This window comes from Halichondria panicea, chromosome 7, assembly GCF_963675165.1.
Source record: "Halichondria panicea chromosome 7, odHalPani1.1, whole genome shotgun sequence".
Lineage (NCBI taxonomy): Eukaryota > Metazoa > Porifera > Demospongiae > Suberitida > Halichondriidae > Halichondria > Halichondria panicea.
The window spans coordinates 1676265-1695321 of NC_087383.1; the positions used below are offsets into that span (position 1 = coordinate 1676265).

The window sequence follows — 19057 nt, forward strand, 5'->3', positions numbered from 1 at the left end:
TCTCTCATTATGAACTCCTGATAGTATAGTGACATCATTATGTGTGTGTGCTATCTGTTTTGATGACACTGTCGTATATTGTCTATTGTGGCTTGATTGCTTTCAGAATAACCAAACACTGAACCACATGATAGTATAGTGACAGATGTTGGCATACTTGAATCACCTATGACAACCATATACTGAGTTTAGGTTGAGGGGAAAAAGGAACATGCAACATACAGTACACCACGCATGCACTCACAGAATAGATTTTTAGGACACTCATACTGTGACGTGTTCGACACTATAATTTATACTACTTTAATAATTAGTATTGTCTGTAAATATTCAATTTCTATGTGTAGTGTGGCGTTAACTACATTCGGTGCTGTTGTATTGTGTCAGTCATTGTTTGAAAGTGAAAGTTCAGTGCGTGCTTATGCATACGCTTTACAAAACTTTGAGACAATGATATTAATAATTACATTATCATCATGTCCGTATAAAGTGAACGGTTTTAGCAGCCAGTTTTAATAGAATGGATCCAGCTGGAGTTAGTACTGTAGGCGGGAAATCAGTTAACAAAAAGCCTGTCCAAGAAAACGACGAATCAGATAACCCTCTAAATTGCTACTATGATCTCTTATTTCTTGGCCTGACTGGCCAGGGTAAAACTACCACTGTGAATAAGCTGCTCATAGCCAACCCTTTTGGCAAAGATTACAAGTCAATTTATTTGTCACTCAAAGCAGCACTGATTGATCCTGAAGCGCGACAAATGGCTTTGCAAGATCTGTGCATGTGGTACATCCCCAGCGACCCTGATGCCTTGGAGAAAATCTCAACTCGAATGAGAAACCTAGCATACTATCGAACCAAACAAACTCCTCACAAGATGATCAATGAGGCTCGTGTAGATATGCGTGTGAATGAGCCGACTCAAAAGTGTGAACTCCTCTCCAATGAAACCACCAAGGTACGTGTGCTCGATGTTCCTGGATTTTCAGCAAAATTGGCAAGTATGCCAATTGATTTTCGTGAACGTCCTTTATTTGTGCTTAGAGCCCACCTAGGGAATATGAGAAGCATTCTTCACATCCAAACTACCATGGCAATGAAGTTTAAACGTATCCTCTACTTTCTTCCCTGCCGAGATTCTCTCCAGAATATTACTTCAAGTTTAGAAGAAGAGCTTCATTTGATGTTCCAATACTTTGGAAGATCGATATTCGAAGCAATGGTTCTCGTAACAACTCTTGGACCAGTTTTCTACAAGATGGTTCCAGAGGGTACGCCTTTTCCTGAAGATGAGTTGGAGAGAAGTAGGAGTTCCTTTCAGAAAGCTCTCCGATCTATTCTACCTGAAAGCACTCCCAATCCTCCTATCATCTTTATCTCGATGTGGGAATCATGTGAATCGATTCTAAAGAAAATTCAGGAGATAAATGTCGATCTAATTGATGGGCTTCAACTAGAGCTTAACTCCTCTATTTGTGCCCGATGCTCTATGGTCATCGGTGAACGTAATGGAATGAAAATAGCTTGTACGTCTGATCGTAACTGGGCACAAGCAATCATATACGAGCATTCCCACTGCCATCCCATTCTTTTACCCAAGTACACCACATTTCAGAAGATCACCGGTGGCTTCAGCTATGCTGTGAAAACTGTTGTACTATGCGAACAATTGGACTGGCCTGATTTCAACGTGGAAGTATGTCTCAATTGCAAAGGCGAACCGGGCAGCAAAGGCTGTATGCTGGTGAAATCGACTTTCGATCTAGAGGGTGAGACATTCAAGGTTGAACACACTAATGAAATAAAGGAAGGTACTGCAAATCACCGCCTGTTATTTCAAAAATTCATTTCCCAATCAGAAGCAACCCCACCGTCACCTGATGAAGATGCAGATGTTAGTCCCGGTGGCTATGAAGGAGATTATGAAGACAATTCAGAGATCAGGCAGCAAATAATTGCAAGAGACCAAAACTTTGAGTGGACATCATCTTCGTATACATCAGAGGGACATTTTGAGCAGCAGCGAGTCGTAGTGAGCATTGAACCAGAGAGAGAAGAAGTTGTAATAAGAGCTGAAGAAAGCCAAAGTATTGCAAGAACATGATAACTATGGCTATAAGAGTGTGTGTGTGTGTGTGTGTCTTAACAATAGGCTGTGGATTTGTGACCACCAAATTTGCCGTAAATAGTTTCAGTGCTGTGTATATTATACATTAACTACTGTAATAACAGTCACATGCAAATCAAAGCAACCACATAAATGGTAGTACCGAAACCATAACTACTCATCTGTTATATTTATCACATGATTTTGCAGGCCAATTTATAAAAAACAATGGCTACAAAAGATGTTACAGGGATTGAACAGTGTTTTGTTGTAGAGACTCCTACAAGACAAGAGAATGGTGTCGACAATGTTACTGTCAAGTCGGTTCGCTATTTTGATGTCATGTTCCTTGGTCTGACTGGCCAGGGCAAGACGACTACCGCTGATAAGTTGCTCATAGCCAATCCTGACGGTGTCAACTACAGAGAAATGTTCAAAGATGCACAAAAAGCCATCATCGATCCTAACAATCAGATGGCCACTAAAGAAGATCTGTTCATGTGGCGTATTCCTAGTGATAGATTCTCTTTGGATCGACTCTCCACTAGATTGAAAAATCTTGCATTGTTTCGAACTCTTGACAATCCTCATCTTAAGGTAAATGGAGCACATGCAGGCGATATGCATGTCAATGATAGAACTCAGAAATGTGAGCTTCTTTCAAATGAGACAACTAAAGTGCGTGTGCTTGATGTGCCTGGGTTTTTCGGGGCAATGACGTCTGAGGAAATTCAACGAGTTAACTCTATTGCCCTCAAAGCCACTGCTTCCCACCTGGGCACAATGAGGAGTATTCTACAAATCCAAACAGCCATGTCCATAAAGTTTGAACGAATTCTTTATTTCCTTCCTTGCCGAGATACGCTTCAATTTTCAAATGCTGGTTTGGAACAAGAGCTCGAATTGATGTATACCTACTTTGGTAAAGCAATCTTCGAAACAATGATCATTGTCACCACCATAGGATCTGCTACCTACGAGATAATCCCCAAGGGTTATCCTATTGAGTTTCCTAAGCAGCAATTGGAAACATCGAGAACAACGTTCAAGGACGCTCTTGCAAAATTCTTACCAATTGACACACCCTGCCCTCCAATCATTTTCATTTCTTTGTACGATACTGGTGAGTCCATTCTCAAGAAAATCAAGGAAACTGAAGTTGCTCAGGGCAGTCTTCAGTTACAATTGAGTTCTTCTATATGTGCTCTATGCTCTTCAACTATTGGGGAACGAGATGGGGAGAGGGTTGGTTGCATACCTGGCCATGAGACTTCGAAACTGGTCAAGTTGTATGAAGATTCCCACTGCCATCCTATTTTTTTGCCCAAGTACACTACATTTCAGAAGATCACCGGTGGTATTAGCTATGCTGTGAAAAATGTTGTACTACGCGAGCAATGGGAATGGCCTGACTTCAACGTGGAAGAATGCCCCAATTGCAAATGCCAGCCAGGCAGCAAAGGCTGTTTGATGGTTGGTGAGAAGTATGAAATAGGCAATCAGACATTTTGGGTTAATCACACAAATAAGGTAGAAGAAGACACTCTCAATCATCGGCTGATGCTGCAAGACGACTCTGATGCACAGTTCCAGGAAGAAAGCGATTCTGAGGATTCTTCTTTACCTTACCAGGACAAAAGTGATGACTTAAGAAGGTGTTTCTCTTCAGATGCTATGGTTCTCAGTAATCACGAAAGAATAAGAGACAAAGTCCGTCCTAGTGATAGCTTTGGTGGGGCCAGTGAGTCAGACAGAGAGAGACAAAAGAGTCGATACGATACTTCACTCAGCTCTGCACGAAAGAAGAAAGTGGCTGTCTCCATGGAGACCGATGATGATTCTGGAGCGAGATCACATCTTGTGGCAGGGTCCATCCGGAGAATACCAAGAAATGCAAGCAGCAGTCCTGAACACTCTTACGAATCTGAGAGGAAAGAGACATAAATAAACATTAGTTAACTTGCATGTATATAATATAGTGCCAAAACTTTATGTACTTCAATGTATTTTGTAAATGTTTGTTTTGTGGCTTGAATATTTTCATTGTAAACCAGTACGGATGACAAATTATTTGATAACCTCATTATAATAATGGCGACTTTCACATCATAAATAATCCTGTTTTATAATCCGTCCATGCAGGTCGAGGGGAGACCCACCTGACTCTGGCCAGACAAGCTCTCGCAGATAACCTTGACTCCAATGCAGTCGACCACGTCTCGTTAGCCCTCAGGGACCTCACTAAGTGGGTTATAATTATGATAATATTATAAACTGTATAACGGTGATTTCTCTGCAGTGCTGCTCGTCATCGACCCCAGTTTGTGTGTCTATGGAAATTAATTGGAGACAGCTGTTTTTGCGTCCACGCAATCCCCAATAATGTGGCCAGGTATATAAATGCTACTTTAACCTGTTTAGAACCTTATTTGTTATACATGTATGTATATCTTGTTTGACCGGCTTAGGCTGAGCATCCCTATAGTACTGCAAGGTCACATTTCAAGCTATGTAGCCGATTGTGTTGTAGTGGACAAATTGGAACTACTTCAGGTCGGGATCAGGTAAGTCGTTAAGGCTGTCATGTGATCTCATAAATATTGTGGCTCATTGCCCTAGGGCGTACGCACAAGCTCTTCGTCTCAGCTCCGATTCGGCGTACTGTTGGCACGACCTTGCACTAGCCTACTACCACATCAGTCAGGTATGTAAGATAACGCTGTACTTAGCTCGACTGTATAAGTTGTGTGTGCACTGTATAGGAAACAGGAGAAGAGACGGAGAAACAAACTAACCTGGCTACTGCGTTGAGCGTAAGCAATTAGGTTTTTCATTACTGATCTCTCAATAATAATTGTCCGCAGGCTGCCAAGAAAGCTTTGAGTTTAGCCCCCAACAACTTTCTCTACTGGAACAGCCTCGGACTCATTGCAGCTAGTGAAGGTGACTGTACAGCTGCCTAGCCTGTGTGTGTGTGTGTGTGTGTGTGTGTGTGTGTGTGTGTGTGTGTGTGTGTGGTGTGTGGTGTGTGTGTGTGTTGTGTGTTGTGTGTGTGTGTGTGTGTGTGTGGTGTGTGTGTGTGTGTGTGTGTGTGTGTGTGTGTGTGTGTGTGTGTGTGTGTGTGTGTGTGTGTGTGTGTGTGACTGCGTGTTTGTACGTGTTGTGTATGCATTTTACAGGTGTGGAAGATATTGGATTGGCTCAGCATTGCTTCATCATGTCTCTACAAGAATCTAACGTAAGCTTAGAATGTAGAGCTCTTTTTAAGCAGCTAATGTTTAATTAAAATGCTGTTTTACACAGAATGCTATTTTACCACAGAATGCAATGGCCTGGACTAATTTGGGAGCCCTCTACTTTAAAAAAGGCAACGTCAAGGTATTACTAAGGGTACAACCTTCGTTCTAGCATTCTCATAAACACCCACCTCCCTCCCACCTACCCTACACACACAACACACACATGCACATACGAGCAGCTAGCCCACGAAGCCCTAATGAATGCACAGTCGGCAGATCCTGATCAAATGGAAGCGTGGGTGGGGCAAGCACTGGTGGCCGAGAGCATTGGAAGCTCTGAGGCTATGGACCTCTTCAGACACTCTACTCAACTAGGCTATCATGTGAGCTACTATAATATAATGAGCTCTGGTGACCCAATTCAATTACTTTAGAGTCTGTTGTCATATTGGTTATTACATCCACCCCGCCCCCACTCCCACACCCCACACATTTTGTAACCTGAATGTCCTAGCTTGGTTATCCACCCCCCACCCCACGCACACAAAATGAATGTCCTTGGTTATCCACCCCCCACCCACGCACACAAAATGAATGTCCTTGGTTATCCACTCTTCTCCACCCCACGCACACAAAATTAATGTCCTTGGTTATCCTCCTCCCCACCCCACGCACACAACATTAATGTCCTTGGTTATCCACTCCTCCCCACCCCACGCACACAAAATTAATGTCCTTGGTTTATCCACCACACACACACACACACACACACACACACACACACACACACACACACACACACACAGTGACACACACTGTAGCCTGAATGTCATATTCATTATATCACATTGTCAAGGTTACAAGGGTGTAATAAAGTCATACAGTTCCGTGTTATATTATTTTTATTACACAGTCACGTAGCTTCGAGGCATGATTTGGTAAGGGTTTGTCGTGATATAAAACACATATCATGAGAATCCTGCAGCTCGCCCTCAAGGCTTTGCCCTCGTGCTTAATTGTACCTGTATATTCATAAAACACTCAGTCTCATGTTAGCTATTACATGTATACTTATATCCACCCGCCTCCACACACACTCATAGCCTGAATGTGTCCTATTGGTTTAACACGTTGTCAAAGTTAAAATAAAAGTCATACAGTCCCTTCCGTGTTATATTATTTTTATTACACGGTCATGTAGCCTCAAAGCATGATTTGGTAAGGGGTCGCCGTGATATAAAACACAATTGTATGGCATGAGAATCCTTGTTATACAGACAACTCGCCCTCGGGGCTTTGCCCTATGCTTGTTGTGCCTGTATATTTCGTAAAACACTCAGTCTCATGCTATATCCACCCCGCCCCCCACCACACACACTCATAGCCTGAGGGTACACTAGGCTATGGCTATTGGGTGTGCAATACACTGAACACCATTGACTCCGGCCCTATACTAACAGCTGGCAAACGGAGTTTCAATGCCACGGCAACCACTGCCATCCTCCAGGCTAGAGACACACTCGAGAAGTACGTTAGGAGAGAGAGGAGCAATGTCTGCGCTCTGAACTACCTCGGTCTACTCTTTGAGTTGGAGGGACTCACAAAATCAGCAGAGAAAATGTTCAGGAGGTGAGACAAGTCTGACTCTGACTCGCATATTTATGAACTTATACTGACGTTAGGGCTGTGGTTTTAGCCGAAGTATGTGTAGCTTTTGTGATTTTCCCGAAATGAGCCTGTTTCGATAGCTATAAGTTTGAAATAGGATTGTTCTAATTTCACAATAAAGTATTTTGTAGTTGTTTGAAATCCCCTATCTAATGATGTGATTGCTTTCTGGGTGAAATGTTCCATTGTTTAAAAAAGCGCGGGCTATTACTGAGCCTCATTAGAAAAGAGCATGCTAGGAATAAATGTATATACATGTACAAGATTGCTAAAGTGGTTCCAATAGCAGCTACAGTAATTATAGTACACAGCAGTTCCTAACGATATTAATTTTCTTTGTCTTGTAAGGGCTCTGGAAGGTGGTGCTGTGGAGAACGAGCTGGTGGCTCTGAGGACCAACTTGGCAAGAGTTGTCAGGTATGCACACTTATTAGTGAATCTTCCAAGCCCATTATAATGTTGTTATTTTTTTCTCTCAATTAGTGCTAACGGTGGTGAAGCTGTATCGGAGTATCTGGACCTCCCACAGAGGGACCCCCTGCTGAGATTGCAACTAGCACTAGCCCTGTGTAGAGCTGGGAAGTGGGCCGAGAGCTTTAAAGGTTTGATAACGGTTTATCTTTCAGCTATTTTTTTGTGTGCACTAGTTACACATTTGACAGGCTTTCACACCACTTACACATTTCTATCGTTCACTTATTAGAGATGTGTTTTCATTTACTGTTTTCAGTTTACGAGAGTCTGGTATCGGAAGAAGGGGGTGTGGTTAGTGATGAGCGCTCAGCTGTACTCACTGCACAAGCTATGGTGGCGTTTGCCAGTGGTGACAGAGCCACCTGCAAAAAACAGCTCTTCAAATCGTGAGTTTTATGATCACCGCTTTTAACTGAACTTTAACTTTAATGTGAGTACTACATTGATAGTTTACTTGTGCAGATTCCAGTGCTCCCCTGTGTGTGTACACGGACTGGTTGCCATGTGTGTGCTGGGTTGCCTCGACAATGAACTCACTCTGTTACTAGCAGCTCTCCAGGAGATCGTTAAGGTTCTAGGTATGTTACCACCCCCCCCACATTCCTCACACACACACACACACACCTACACAGACTCTGGTGTCGACGCCCACCTCCACTCCTCTTGTATTTCTGCTCTAGAAGCAATCGCTCTTCTATTAAAGGATGACCCACAGGTACTATAAATTATTGTTATTCCTGTTTGCTATAATTATACACCGATGCAAATAATTATGTGGCTAATTGTGTTGTTATGACTATGTAATTGTACATGCATGCGCTGCTGAGTGTATACATGCATGCATGCACTCGAAACATGCTGAGTGTAGCTATGCATGGATTGTATGGTAAAGTACCTACCTACCCACCTATCCCACTATGTTTGTAAATATCAACTGTTTTTGCATGGTCCATACAACGTGCAGGCAATTGCACATGTGTGCGCTGCTGAGTGTATACATGCATCCACTCGAAACATGCTGAGTGTAGCTATGCATGGATTGTATGGTAAAGTACCTACCTACCCACCTATCCCACTATGTTTGTAAATATCAACTGTTTTTGCATGATCCATACAACGTGCAGGCCATTGAGAGTGTGGATGTCATTAATACCGTGACAAGCATTCTGACTGGAAACATGACCTATACTTTGGTACGTGAAGTATCATTATTTGAATACACCTCATTCTATAATGCATACCCCCACACAGCCACCCAGTCCACTTACCCTCCATACCGGCTTTGCTAACTTAACCTCCCCCAAACAAGGCCTAAACATGCTTCAGATTCTTCTTCATTCATACCCCACTGACAAGTGGTGTTTGCCTCACCTGATTGGCTACATACAGCAAGTCAGGTATGAAATCCACCCTTGCTTTTAACAACCACTCATTACATAATATTGCTTTACAGTTGAGCGTGATTGAAACTCACCCCCAAATCACAAACATGGAACTATTACATTGTACATGTATGTAGCAGCAGTAGTTGTGTATAGAAGATTTTGTATATGAATTCGTTGAGTGTCCTTTTCCAGTGTGTGCCTCCTTGGCTCAGTCGGCAGAGCGTCAGTCTCATAATCTGAAGGTCGTGAGTTCGAGCCTCACAGGGGGCACTTTTTTTTGTCTCAAATCTTTTTTTTAATAGAACAGCAATAATTATTGTACTGTATTGTATCATTTATGCATGCAAAACTGATCTGTCTCTATGTGCTACTACATTTTATTCTACATCAGTTCTTTTGGCTGGTTCAGTATGAACTCTCCGGTCGCTCTTTCAGCCACCTGGCAATATTTGGGAGAGCTTCAACGGCTGCCCTGTTTTTTTTAACATGAGGGTACTTGTCAAGGAATCCATCAAAGCCCATTTGGATGAAAGAAAAGTAGTTGTAGATGGCAAAATCAGCGTAAGTAACATTAAGACCAAACGCCCATCCTTGTGCAGAATCGTTGGTTTTTATGAGCCTTTCAAAAATGCCCAGATACTTAGGAAGGTGTTCGTCTTCCATCTTCTTCTTGATCTGAGCTCTTTTTTCTTCGTCCTTTTCAAAGAAGTATTTTATCAGCTCTATTTCAAGGTCATTACAAACACCTATTATGCTGTCCAACTGTGCATTCTCGAAATCATTCGAGCCAGCCAGACCAAACTTCTCTGCTAAGTAGCGTTGAATGCTGCCACTTCCAGCCAATTGCTTGCCGTCTATTTCCAGCACTGGGACAGACCCATAGGGCATGTTGGGCTTATGTTGTGGCCATTTATCTGCAGAGATGCGAACATCTTCGAAATCAACTCCAGTGTGCTTGAAGATGAATCTGATTGTCTCACCTCTCCCACGAGTTGGGAAATATATCAACTTGTAAAGTGTTATAATTCAAGTGCATGGAATGATCTTTAAAATTCACTATTGACACATAAAGGATAAATTCTAAGGAGTTAGCTATACATGTACAGTGTACATGTGAATATAAACTGGTAGGATCCAGATTAGACTGGACAAGACTAGCTTGTTGCTTGAGCATGCGCACTGCAGCACACAAAATAATTAAACATGCTGCATGCACTTCCGGAGAGTACCTCAGAGCAGAGTGCTAGTGATAACTCTGGTATTGTCCTAAATCTTAGTAAAATGTTTTACTAAATCAAACGTTACGTCCTTCACTATAAGTATAATTATCTAATTGTCTAGTATTGATCCTCGGGTCGTTCCTTCAGCCACTTTGCAATGTTAGGTAGTGCTTTAACAGCTTCCATATTTTTCTTTATAGCTGGAAAACTATCAAGAGCTTCAGCATCACCCATCTTCACCCATCCCATGAGGTTGTACAAATGAAAATCAGCGTACGTAACCTTAGAGCCATATATCCAACCAGAAGCATTGCTTGAGACAAGTTTCTCAAAAATTCCAAGAAACTTCGGAAAAGTTTCGCTTTTCAGTTTCTCGCCCAATTCAGCTTTCTTTGCCTCATCTTTTTCATGGTGACGGTTTATTAACTGCTGGCCGAGATCCACAAGAGCGTCGTTAATGCTGTCAATTTCAGCATTCTCGAAATCATTTGAGCCAGCCAGACCAAACTTTTCTGCTAGGTATCGTTGAATGCTGCCACTTCCACCAAGCATCTTGCCATCGACTTCTAGTACTGGCATTGAGCCATAGGGTGTGTTTGGCTTAAATTTTACCCAGTCCTCTCCTCCTACGCGTACATCTTCGAAATCGACTTCAGCTTGCTTGAAGATGAACCTTGAAACTTCGCCCCTAGCACGAGCAGGAAAGTAATAAAGCTTGTAGGAAGGCATTATCACAGTGAACTAAGTCAAGGAGCAGAGGAGATCAGATCACAGAGTTAGGGAAGTGTTTTTATCCAGCAACGTGTCTATACAGCTTGCACATGCGCATGAATTAAGGTGACCGCGGTCTAGATCTAGATCCAGATAGGCCATAATTAGATGACATGTCACTCAGTCAGAGTAATATTTATGTAGCCATAATTAAATTATCTATAATGGTACAGATCGATATTCAATTCCCTCCCCATGCAATGCACCTTCTGCATCTATACACCTCCTGCCTCTGATCTATGAGACTATAATTATGACTGTGTATAGAGAAAATATGGCTTCACCTTTTCCACTACAGAAGATTTGATAGCATCTATGGCAATGGCCTCTTTATATGCAACTAATACAAGTACATGAAAACGATGATTTTACAAGTACGTATTAAGCAATTCTATGTAGTTTCAGAAGCATATATACTGGTATAAGGATCCAGATTAGACTGGACTAAACTTGTTGCTTGAGCACGCGCACTGCAGCACACAACATTTTGGGAGAGGGGCTGGGATGAGGCTATGATTCTGGTCAGAGCTCTGGCATTGCCCTATACATGTACAAATTAAAATGTTTTTTGTAAATACTTGATCACGATGAACTCTTTGTCGAAAAGTTCATAGTGATCAAGTATAGGTCTGGCAGTAGGGCTGTCCCAATTATTCTAGAATAATTTTGAAGAATAATAGCAGAGGTTTAAAAGGTCATAGAGGTCAATAATATCATTATTCTAATGTAAGTGCAGTACACATGTCAGTTGTTTAGTTTTTTATGGCAGCAACTCTGGCTGCAATAATATATGGTTCATGTGTTGGCTTTTCAATGGAAAATTAATAATGGGTAATTATCTGAGGGGAAGAAAAATTGAGAAATTCTAATAGGCACATTTTTTTGAATAATTGGGACAGCCCTATCTGCATGGCATGCAGCCTCTTTGTACCCATTTGCAGTGAATCAATAATTATGTCATTGGAGTTGAATATACGTACATGTAATGCAGTAAATTGTTTGTATCTATAGCGTGAAGAAATAATCAGGCACTAAATCAAACATTACGTCCTTCACTATAATTATAAGTATAATTATCTAGTGTTGAGTCTCGGGTCGTTCCTTCAGCCACTTCGCAATGTTAGGTAGTGCTTCAACAGCTTCCATATTTTTCTTTATAGCTGGAAAACTATCAAGAGCTGCAGCAGCTCCCATCTTCACCCATCCCATGACGTTGTACAAGGCAAAATCAGCATACGTAACCTTAGAGCCGTATATCCAACCAGAAGCGTTGCTTGAGACAAGTTTCTCAAAAATTCCAAGGAACTTAGGAAGTGTTTCGCTTTTCAGTTTCTTTCCCAATTCAGCTTTTTTTGCCTCGTCTTTTTCAAAGTGAACTTTCATTAGCTCCTGACTGAGGTCTCCAATAGCGTCAATAATGCTGTCAATTTCAGCATTCTCGAAATCATTTGAGCCAGCCAGACCAAACTTCTCTGCTAGGTAGCGTTGCATGCTGCCACTTCCACCAAGCATCTGGCCATCAACTTCCAGTACTGGCATTGAACCATAGGGTGTGTTTGGCTTGAGTTTTGCCCAGTCCTCTCCTCCTATGCGTACATCTTCGAAATCGACTTCAGCTTGCTTGAAGATGAACCTTGAAATCTCTGCCCTTCCACGAGCAGGAAAGTAATAAAGCTTGTAGGAAGGCATTATATCTAAGTCAAGGAGCAGAGGAGATCAGATCACAGAGCTTTGATTTGTTTTTATCCAGCAACGTGTCTACAGTACAGGTAGCCTCGATTCCAGGCCGCTAAGAGAGGGCCTGGTATCGACTGTTTGCGCATGCGCCACCTATTACCCAGAAAGTGGGTAATTAGGATACCATTGTATTTTGCTCAGTAAAACAATGACGTCACAACGAACGGAAGTGGATTGAAGAAGTGGATCGAAGTGTGATTGTAGCCTGTGTGATAGCATTCTAATAGCCACCCTTAGCCTACTATGTTAACAAAGGACTCACAGCCTGCAACAGTGTGGATAACAATCCTCTGAACGGAGGGGAAGGCTGACAATAGCCATTATGGATAGGCCACGCCCATCTGACACTAACCTTCGTGAAAGTCGACTCTATCAGAAAGAAATTGCTGCTGTGACCAATACAGCTCTGTCTCTAGCTAGCTAGCTATATAGCTCTGTGTCTGACTTTATGAAGAGTATTCTTTGTCTGTATTATTATGTTATTCAGGATATAATTCGGGTAAAAATTCAGTTTAATAGGAAACATTACGGGAATAGTATCCAATAATTTTGCGCATGCGCAAGCAGTCAGTAGCAGGCCTAATTGTTTAGGCCTTGAGAAGGAGGCTACAGTACAGGTTGCTGCACATAAAGATGACCGCGGTCTAACCTCAATTCCAGGCCGCTCTCAATAGTATAGGGGTCATGTCATAGATGTCATGTCACACTGGTCATGTCATAGTATGCCAGGGCTTAGGGGACTCAGGAATATTAAAAATTAAACATTCATGTATCAGCCATAGATTATCTATGGATGTGATGATATTATTATAGGCTCAGATATTGAGCTCCACCTTCTGCATTCACCTCCCGCCTCTGATCTGTGACTGTAGAGAAAATATGGCCTCACCTTTCCCGCTACAGAAGACTTGATAGCATTGATAGCATCGATGGCACAGCTAATTATTATATATATTATATGTACATGAAAACGACAAATGTACTGAGCAATTCTATGTAGTTAATTAGGCTATGTCCACTTACTACCAATAATTATGTGCTTTTGATAATTATTGAGTATTGTACTAACACAAAGCACCAGAGCACTAAATTAAATACACAATCAATTTTGAGCAAATCAAAATCCTCACATTAAGATCCAAGAAATTCGAGAGTCGTTATACGAAAACGATGATAATCCGGGAACGAAGCATTGTGAAGTGTTTTCAAATGAAGTATCTAAGGTACGAGTCCTTGATGTACCAGGATTCTTTGATGAAGACTGCATAACTGGTGGTCCGGACACTACAGTGGAAAGTGCCCAATCAAATGCGGTAGCTGACAATCTAGGCATAATGAGGAAAATCATTCAGATCCGAATGGTCATGAACATGAAGTTCAAGCGTATACTCTACTTTCTGCCAGTGCGAGGACCTTTGCAGCGAGCGAGTGGTGTACTTCAATTGGAGCTGAGGGTGCTGACACACTATTTTGGGTTGTCGATCATAAAAAAGATTGTGTTTGTGGCAACAAATACAGAAATAGCGAGCAACATGCCTGAAGAAGAGGCTTTTCCGAAAAAAGCACGAGATAAAACAACGAAATTCATTTGTAAGAGCCTCAACAAAATGTTTCCAGAGGAACAATTTCAATCCATTCCTCTCATTTACATCTCCCCCAGTGAGACGTGCGAGTCGATTCTTGACAAGGTAGATCTAGCTGATGTCGACCCTGAAGAGATACAGCTTGAATTACGTCCGGACACATGCAGTTTGTGTGCAAAGCGAGTAGGCATAATCAAAAGTGAGAAAGTGGTATACTATCTGGATAGAGAAAACAAGATTCCATATGATGAGTCCCAATGCCATCCCAAGCTCATTCCTGATAATCGCCTGAAGCACAAAGTGGCCAATTTCTTTATTTAACTGTTCACACTTGGCCATCGCTCTCTTAAAGATTTCTATCTCTTTGACGAAATCTGTGCCGGATGTCGAAGGGCTCCTGGTGCTACCCGTGGCTGCATGCAGGTAGGGTCTAAATTTTTACACAACAAAGAAGAAATAACAGTCGATCACAAGTGCAACATGTTAGATGCTGAGGAAAAATTGCTCTCTACTCCATCAGCAGCCGAACCATCTGACTAAGCACCTTAGTTCAACCTAGATCTATACCATGCATGCATTAAAGCTTATATACATGTATTATATATAATTATATAGTTTCACTCACACTGTTCTTTGCATGCACAATAGTGATTTTATAGTCACTGGCCATTTGCTTCACATGCATGCAGATGTCACTCAATTGCTTGGTGCATGGCCATCGATGTGTATACTCCTCAATCATGCATACTCTAACTGCGCCACTTTTTTTCTTTGGCTTGTGTTACTCATGCACCCTGTTCTATAATATGCACAATAGCAATTTTAGTCACTATATACCAATGCATTAATTTGCATGCCTCTTTAGTTATTGCTGCACGATGTCACTCAATTGTTGGTGGCCATCGATGTGTACACCACCACTTTTTTTTACCTATATATATATATATATATATAATTATGTACTTTTAGCAGCAAAAATTAATGGTGTTTTTTAATTATCTCTTGCATGTCACTCGTCATGATAGCATGCGTGTGACTATAAAATTATAATAAGCTTATCCTCTACTGCATGGTTAGTGGGATCGATCACAACAACCCTGCATGGTCTCCGGAAGAGAGCAATATAGCTTTTGCTCTTTGTCGATATAATTATACTCTTGATTAAGAGAGCTATAAACAGCACCTAATATATACAGATAAGCTGAAATTGAGGAAAACAATATTTAGGAGGGGATCATGCATGGGCAAGTATAATGTGGTATATCACTGTAGCTATATATTTATATGCAGCAAGAGCAGTGATAAAAATAGCTGGATGACGCAGTCGTTGCTACCGTACCCCACGAAATTTCCCAAAGCTCTTTGCAGTGCTTTTCTTTCACACTTCACTTGGAACTCCTTTGTAATATATTAGCCTCAAGACCAGCCATTCCCAGTGCTAGTGAGAGGGCTGGGATCGAGGCTACAATCTCCCTTCTCAATTGAGAGCGGCCTGGAATCGAGACTATATATATACTAATAATGACTGTAATCTGCTCCTACCGATAAACGAGTATTGCACCTACAAAAATCTAGTACAGAGACACATTTTAACAATTATATTAAGACAAGTCTAAAGCACTAACACAAAATTAATGCAATAACGTTCCTTTCACTAAAAAATTGTTTTGATCTAAAATTGAGATTCAGGTCGTTCCTTCAGCCACTTAGCAATGTTAGGTAGTGCTTCAACAGCTTCAGTATTTTTCTTTACAGCCGGAAAACTATCAAGAGCTTCAGCAGCTCCCATCTTTACCGCTCCCATGACGTTGTACAAGGTAAAATCAGCATATGTAACCTTAGAGCCGTATATCCAACCAGAAGCGTTGCTTGAGATAAGTTTTTCAAAAATTCCAAGGAATTTTGGTACAGTTTCGTTTTTCAATTTTTCAAGCAGTTCAGTTTTCTTTGCCTCATCTTTTTCGAAGTAAAACTTCGATAGCTCTTGAGCGAGGTCTCTAATAGCGTCAACAATGCTGTCAATTTCAGCATTCTCAAAATCATTTGAGCCAGCCAAACCAAACTTCTCTGCTAGGTAGCGTTGCATGCTGCCACTTCCACCAAGCATCTGGCCATCAACTTCCAGTACTGGCATTGAGCCATAGGGTGTACTTGGCTTGAATTTTGCCCAGTCCTCTCCTCCTATGCGTACATCTTCGAAATCGACTTCAGCTTGCTTGAAGATGAACCTTGAAACCTCAGCCCTTCCACGACCAGGAAAGTAATAAAGCTTGTAGGAAGGCATTATCTAAGTCAAGGAGCAGAGGAGATCAGATCACAGAGCTTTAATTAGGGAAGTGTTTTTATCCAGCACGTGTCTATAGTACAGGTTGCTGCACATAAAGGTGACCGCGGTCTAACCTCAATTCCAGGCCGCTCTCAATAGAGAGGGGTCATGTTATAGATGTCATTGTTACACATACGTACACTGGTCATGTCATGCATGTCATAGTCATGCCAGGGCTTAGGGGACTCAGGAATATTAAAAATTAAACATTTATGTATCAGCCATAGATTATCTATGGATGTGATGATATTATTATAGGCTCAGATATTGAGCTCCACCTTCTGCATTCACCTCCCGCCTCTGATCTGTGACTGTAGAGAAAATATGGCCTCACCTTTCCCGCTACAGAAGACTTGATAGCATTGATAGCATCGATGGCACAGCTAATTATTATATATATTATATGTACATGAAAACGACAAATGTACTGAGCAATTCTATGTAGTTAATTAGGCTACGTCCACTTACTACCAATAATTATGTGCTTTTGATAATTATTGAGTATTGTACTAACACAAAGCACCAGAGCACTATATTAAATACACAAAATAATCATCACGTCCTTCACGTCCTTCACTACATAATTGTTTTCATATCTAGTATTCAGATTCGGGTCGTTCCTTCAGCCATTTCGCAATGTTAGGTAGCGTTTCAACGGCTTCCATATTTTTCTTAATAGCTGGAAAACTATCAGCAGCTCCTGTCTGCACCCATCCCATGACATTGTACAAGGCAAAATCAGCATACGTAACCTTAGAGCCATATATCCAACCAGAAGCGTTGTTCGAGATAAGTTTCTCAAAAATCCCAAAAAACTTTGGGAAAGTTTCGGTTTTCATTTCAGCTTTCTTTGCCTCATCTTTCTCAGAGTTAAGTTTCCTTAGCTCCTGAGCGAGGTCTCCAATAGCGTCAATAATGCTGTCAATTTCAGCATTCTCGAAATCATTTGAGCCAGCCAGACCAAACTTCTCTGCTAGGTATCGTTGAATGCTGCCACTTCCACCAAGCATCTTGCCATCAACTTCCAGTACTGGCATTGAGCCATAGGGTGTGTTTGGCTTGAATTTTACCCAGTCCTCTCCTCCTATGCGTACATCTTCAAAATCAACTTCTGCTTGCTTGAAGATTAACCTTGAAACCTCGGCCCTTCCACGAATAGGAAAGTAAGTCAGCTTGTAGGAAGGCATTATCACAATATTAAAGCAAGGCAAGATCTATCAGAGCAGAGCAGATATAGCCTCGTTCCCAGGCCTTACTTTTTCTTGCTGTTGTCACTGTTCATCCATAAACATAAGAAAGACATAGTGAGGCAGCAAGGAAAGAAATGGGCGTACAGTTAAGAAAAAGTAAGGCCTGGTTTGGGAAATCGCGTGATCCACAAGGATTTTTATGAACGTGGGCGATATGTAGCCCACAATCGTGACGTAAGGTATTCTCCCACGCATTCAGAGTAAGACTGTACTGTACTGTACTGCACTGAGACAACCACCAAGCTGTGCTGCAAGTCAGATCAGAGAACCAGCGTGGCCCAGCTCTGGTGGCAGTAGCTACCTGCTATATGATAATGATGACTAAGCTATTCTACTATAGCATGTAGAAAGACACAAGAAAAGGTAATAGTGATAGAATCTAAACACACAATCTAGACTAGTAGATCATCTAGCTAAGCCTAAGGTATAGCTAGCTATAGTGCTTGCAAACTTCCAGTTCCAAGTCCATGTCCAGCTTGCTGCAGGCAAAGTTTTATTAGTCGTAGACCTCTGTGTGGGCAGTCCAACATCTCTAGCTCAGTATGCCCACGCTCATTTTCACCCTTCTACCACCCTTCTACCCTCACGCGACTTCCCGATACAGGCTCTCCTTTTTCCTAACTTTACGTCTATTTCTTTCTTTATTCCTCCAATTAATACCGTATTTTATCTCATTGAACGAATAATACAGTATTTTATCTTATTGAACGACTGTGATAAAGAACAGAAAAAGGAGAGCCTGTGTAGAGGCTAGAGCAGATATATCACAGAAACTGTCTTTGCAGCTCAGAGGGCGTTTTTATGTTATGAATACTGCAACGTGTATACAAGTAGCTGCACATGCGCAAAAAGGTGGCCTGATAAGGCAAAACGATGAATGTCATTAAAATAAAGGTCGTCAAGTCCATCTACATTCCTTGTTCTCCTTCCACTCCCCCTCACCTTCTGCATACACCTCCTGTGTAGAATACAAAGTAGCTCAATGATCCTAATTATAACATTACCTTACCTTCTTCCAGACAGTCACAGAAGACTTGATAGCATCGATTGCATAGCTAGTAGCTTCAATGGCCTCTTTGCGATGGACTGATGAAACAGCTATGATCACACTGGGCTCACACACAGGGACAATCCTGCAATGATACACATGTAGAGAAATATGGCCTCACCTTTCCCGCTACAGAAGACTTGATAGCATTGATAGCATCGATGGCATAGCTAATTATTATATATATATTATACGTACATGAAAACGACAAATGTACTGCTATGTAGTTAATTAGGCTACGTCCACTTA

At 41.5% G+C, this 19057-nt stretch overlaps 8 protein-coding genes and 1 non-coding gene across 9 annotated transcripts in view; 4 read left to right on the forward strand and 5 right to left on the reverse strand.

The window, feature by feature from the left end:
- LOC135338193 (superkiller complex protein 3-like) overlaps nt 1-9056 on the forward strand; it is a 31558-nt gene extending 22502 nt beyond the window's left edge. Inside the window, exons 22-39 of the mRNA XM_064534247.1 lie at nt 4250-4352; nt 4407-4499; nt 4576-4671; nt 4727-4811; nt 4870-4920; nt 4972-5050; nt 5287-5345; nt 5429-5485; nt 5586-5729; nt 6731-6975; nt 7363-7431; nt 7498-7616; nt 7745-7874; nt 7951-8066; nt 8121-8203; nt 8613-8681; nt 8740-8885; nt 8942-9056. Of these exons, the coding sequence (XP_064390317.1) occupies nt 4250-4352; nt 4407-4499; nt 4576-4671; nt 4727-4811; nt 4870-4920; nt 4972-5050; nt 5287-5345; nt 5429-5485; nt 5586-5729; nt 6731-6975; nt 7363-7431; nt 7498-7616; nt 7745-7874; nt 7951-8066; nt 8121-8203; nt 8613-8681; nt 8740-8885; nt 8942-8945 (1748 nt within the window). The 3' untranslated portion in view covers nt 8946-9056. The remainder of the gene's footprint in view (nt 1-4249; nt 4353-4406; nt 4500-4575; nt 4672-4726; nt 4812-4869; nt 4921-4971; nt 5051-5286; nt 5346-5428; nt 5486-5585; nt 5730-6730; nt 6976-7362; nt 7432-7497; nt 7617-7744; nt 7875-7950; nt 8067-8120; nt 8204-8612; nt 8682-8739; nt 8886-8941) is intronic.
- LOC135338200 (uncharacterized) lies at nt 452-2104 on the forward strand. The gene has a single exon (XM_064534255.1). It carries the CDS (start codon nt 521-523, stop codon nt 2102-2104), a length of 1584 nt encoding a protein of 527 aa, XP_064390325.1. The 5' UTR covers nt 452-520.
- LOC135338198 (uncharacterized) lies at nt 2289-4175 on the forward strand. Its single transcript, XM_064534253.1, has one exon. It carries the CDS (start codon nt 2336-2338, stop codon nt 4049-4051), a length of 1716 nt encoding a protein of 571 aa, XP_064390323.1. The 5' UTR covers nt 2289-2335; the 3' UTR covers nt 4052-4175.
- Nucleotides 9057-9070: 14 nt separating the features above from the next.
- Trnam-cau (transfer RNA methionine (anticodon CAU)) lies at nt 9071-9143 on the forward strand. The gene has a single exon. It is a non-coding gene; the product is annotated as a tRNA-Met (tRNA).
- Nucleotides 9144-9278: 135 nt separating this feature from the next.
- LOC135338944 (glutathione S-transferase-like) lies at nt 9279-9761 on the reverse strand. Its single transcript, XM_064535039.1, has one exon. It carries the CDS (start codon nt 9759-9761, stop codon nt 9279-9281), a length of 483 nt encoding a protein of 160 aa, XP_064391109.1.
- Nucleotides 9762-10127: 366 nt separating this feature from the next.
- LOC135338208 (glutathione S-transferase-like) lies at nt 10128-10925 on the reverse strand. Its single transcript, XM_064534264.1, has one exon. It carries the CDS (start codon nt 10820-10822, stop codon nt 10211-10213), a length of 612 nt encoding a protein of 203 aa, XP_064390334.1. The 5' UTR covers nt 10823-10925; the 3' UTR covers nt 10128-10210.
- Nucleotides 10926-11809: 884 nt separating this feature from the next.
- Nucleotides 11810-12656, reverse strand: LOC135338207 (glutathione S-transferase 1-like). The gene has a single exon (XM_064534263.1). It carries the CDS (start codon nt 12551-12553, stop codon nt 11942-11944), a length of 612 nt encoding a protein of 203 aa, XP_064390333.1. The 5' UTR covers nt 12554-12656; the 3' UTR covers nt 11810-11941.
- A 3111-nt stretch (nt 12657-15767) lies between these two features.
- On the reverse strand, nt 15768-16563 carry LOC135338210 (glutathione S-transferase 1-like). Its single transcript, XM_064534265.1, has one exon. The coding sequence runs from the start codon at nt 16466-16468 to the stop codon at nt 15857-15859; it is 612 nt and encodes a 203-aa protein (XP_064390335.1). The 5' UTR covers nt 16469-16563; the 3' UTR covers nt 15768-15856.
- Nucleotides 16564-16987: 424 nt separating this feature from the next.
- On the reverse strand, nt 16988-17775 carry LOC135338211 (glutathione S-transferase 1-like). Its single transcript, XM_064534266.1, has one exon. It carries the CDS (start codon nt 17695-17697, stop codon nt 17107-17109), a length of 591 nt encoding a protein of 196 aa, XP_064390336.1. The 5' UTR covers nt 17698-17775; the 3' UTR covers nt 16988-17106.
- Between the last annotated feature and the right edge of the window lie 1282 nt (nt 17776-19057).

Coding starts and splice junctions, on each gene's coding strand:
- LOC135338211 (XM_064534266.1), bottom strand. CDS start 17,697: ATGCCTTCCTACAAGCTGACTTACTTTCCTATTCGTGGAAGGGCCGAG.
- LOC135338207 (XM_064534263.1), bottom strand. CDS start 12,553: ATGCCTTCCTACAAGCTTTATTACTTTCCTGCTCGTGGAAGGGCAGAG.
- LOC135338200 (XM_064534255.1), top strand. CDS start 521: ATGGATCCAGCTGGAGTTAGTACTGTAGGCGGGAAATCAGTTAACAAA.
- LOC135338208 (XM_064534264.1), bottom strand. CDS start 10,822: ATGCCTTCCTACAAGCTTTATTACTTTCCTGCTCGTGCTAGGGGCGAA.
- LOC135338944 (XM_064535039.1), bottom strand. CDS start 9,761: ATGCCCTATGGGTCTGTCCCAGTGCTGGAAATAGACGGCAAGCAATTG.
- LOC135338198 (XM_064534253.1), top strand. CDS start 2,336: ATGGCTACAAAAGATGTTACAGGGATTGAACAGTGTTTTGTTGTAGAG.
- LOC135338210 (XM_064534265.1), bottom strand. CDS start 16,468: ATGCCTTCCTACAAGCTTTATTACTTTCCTGGTCGTGGAAGGGCTGAG.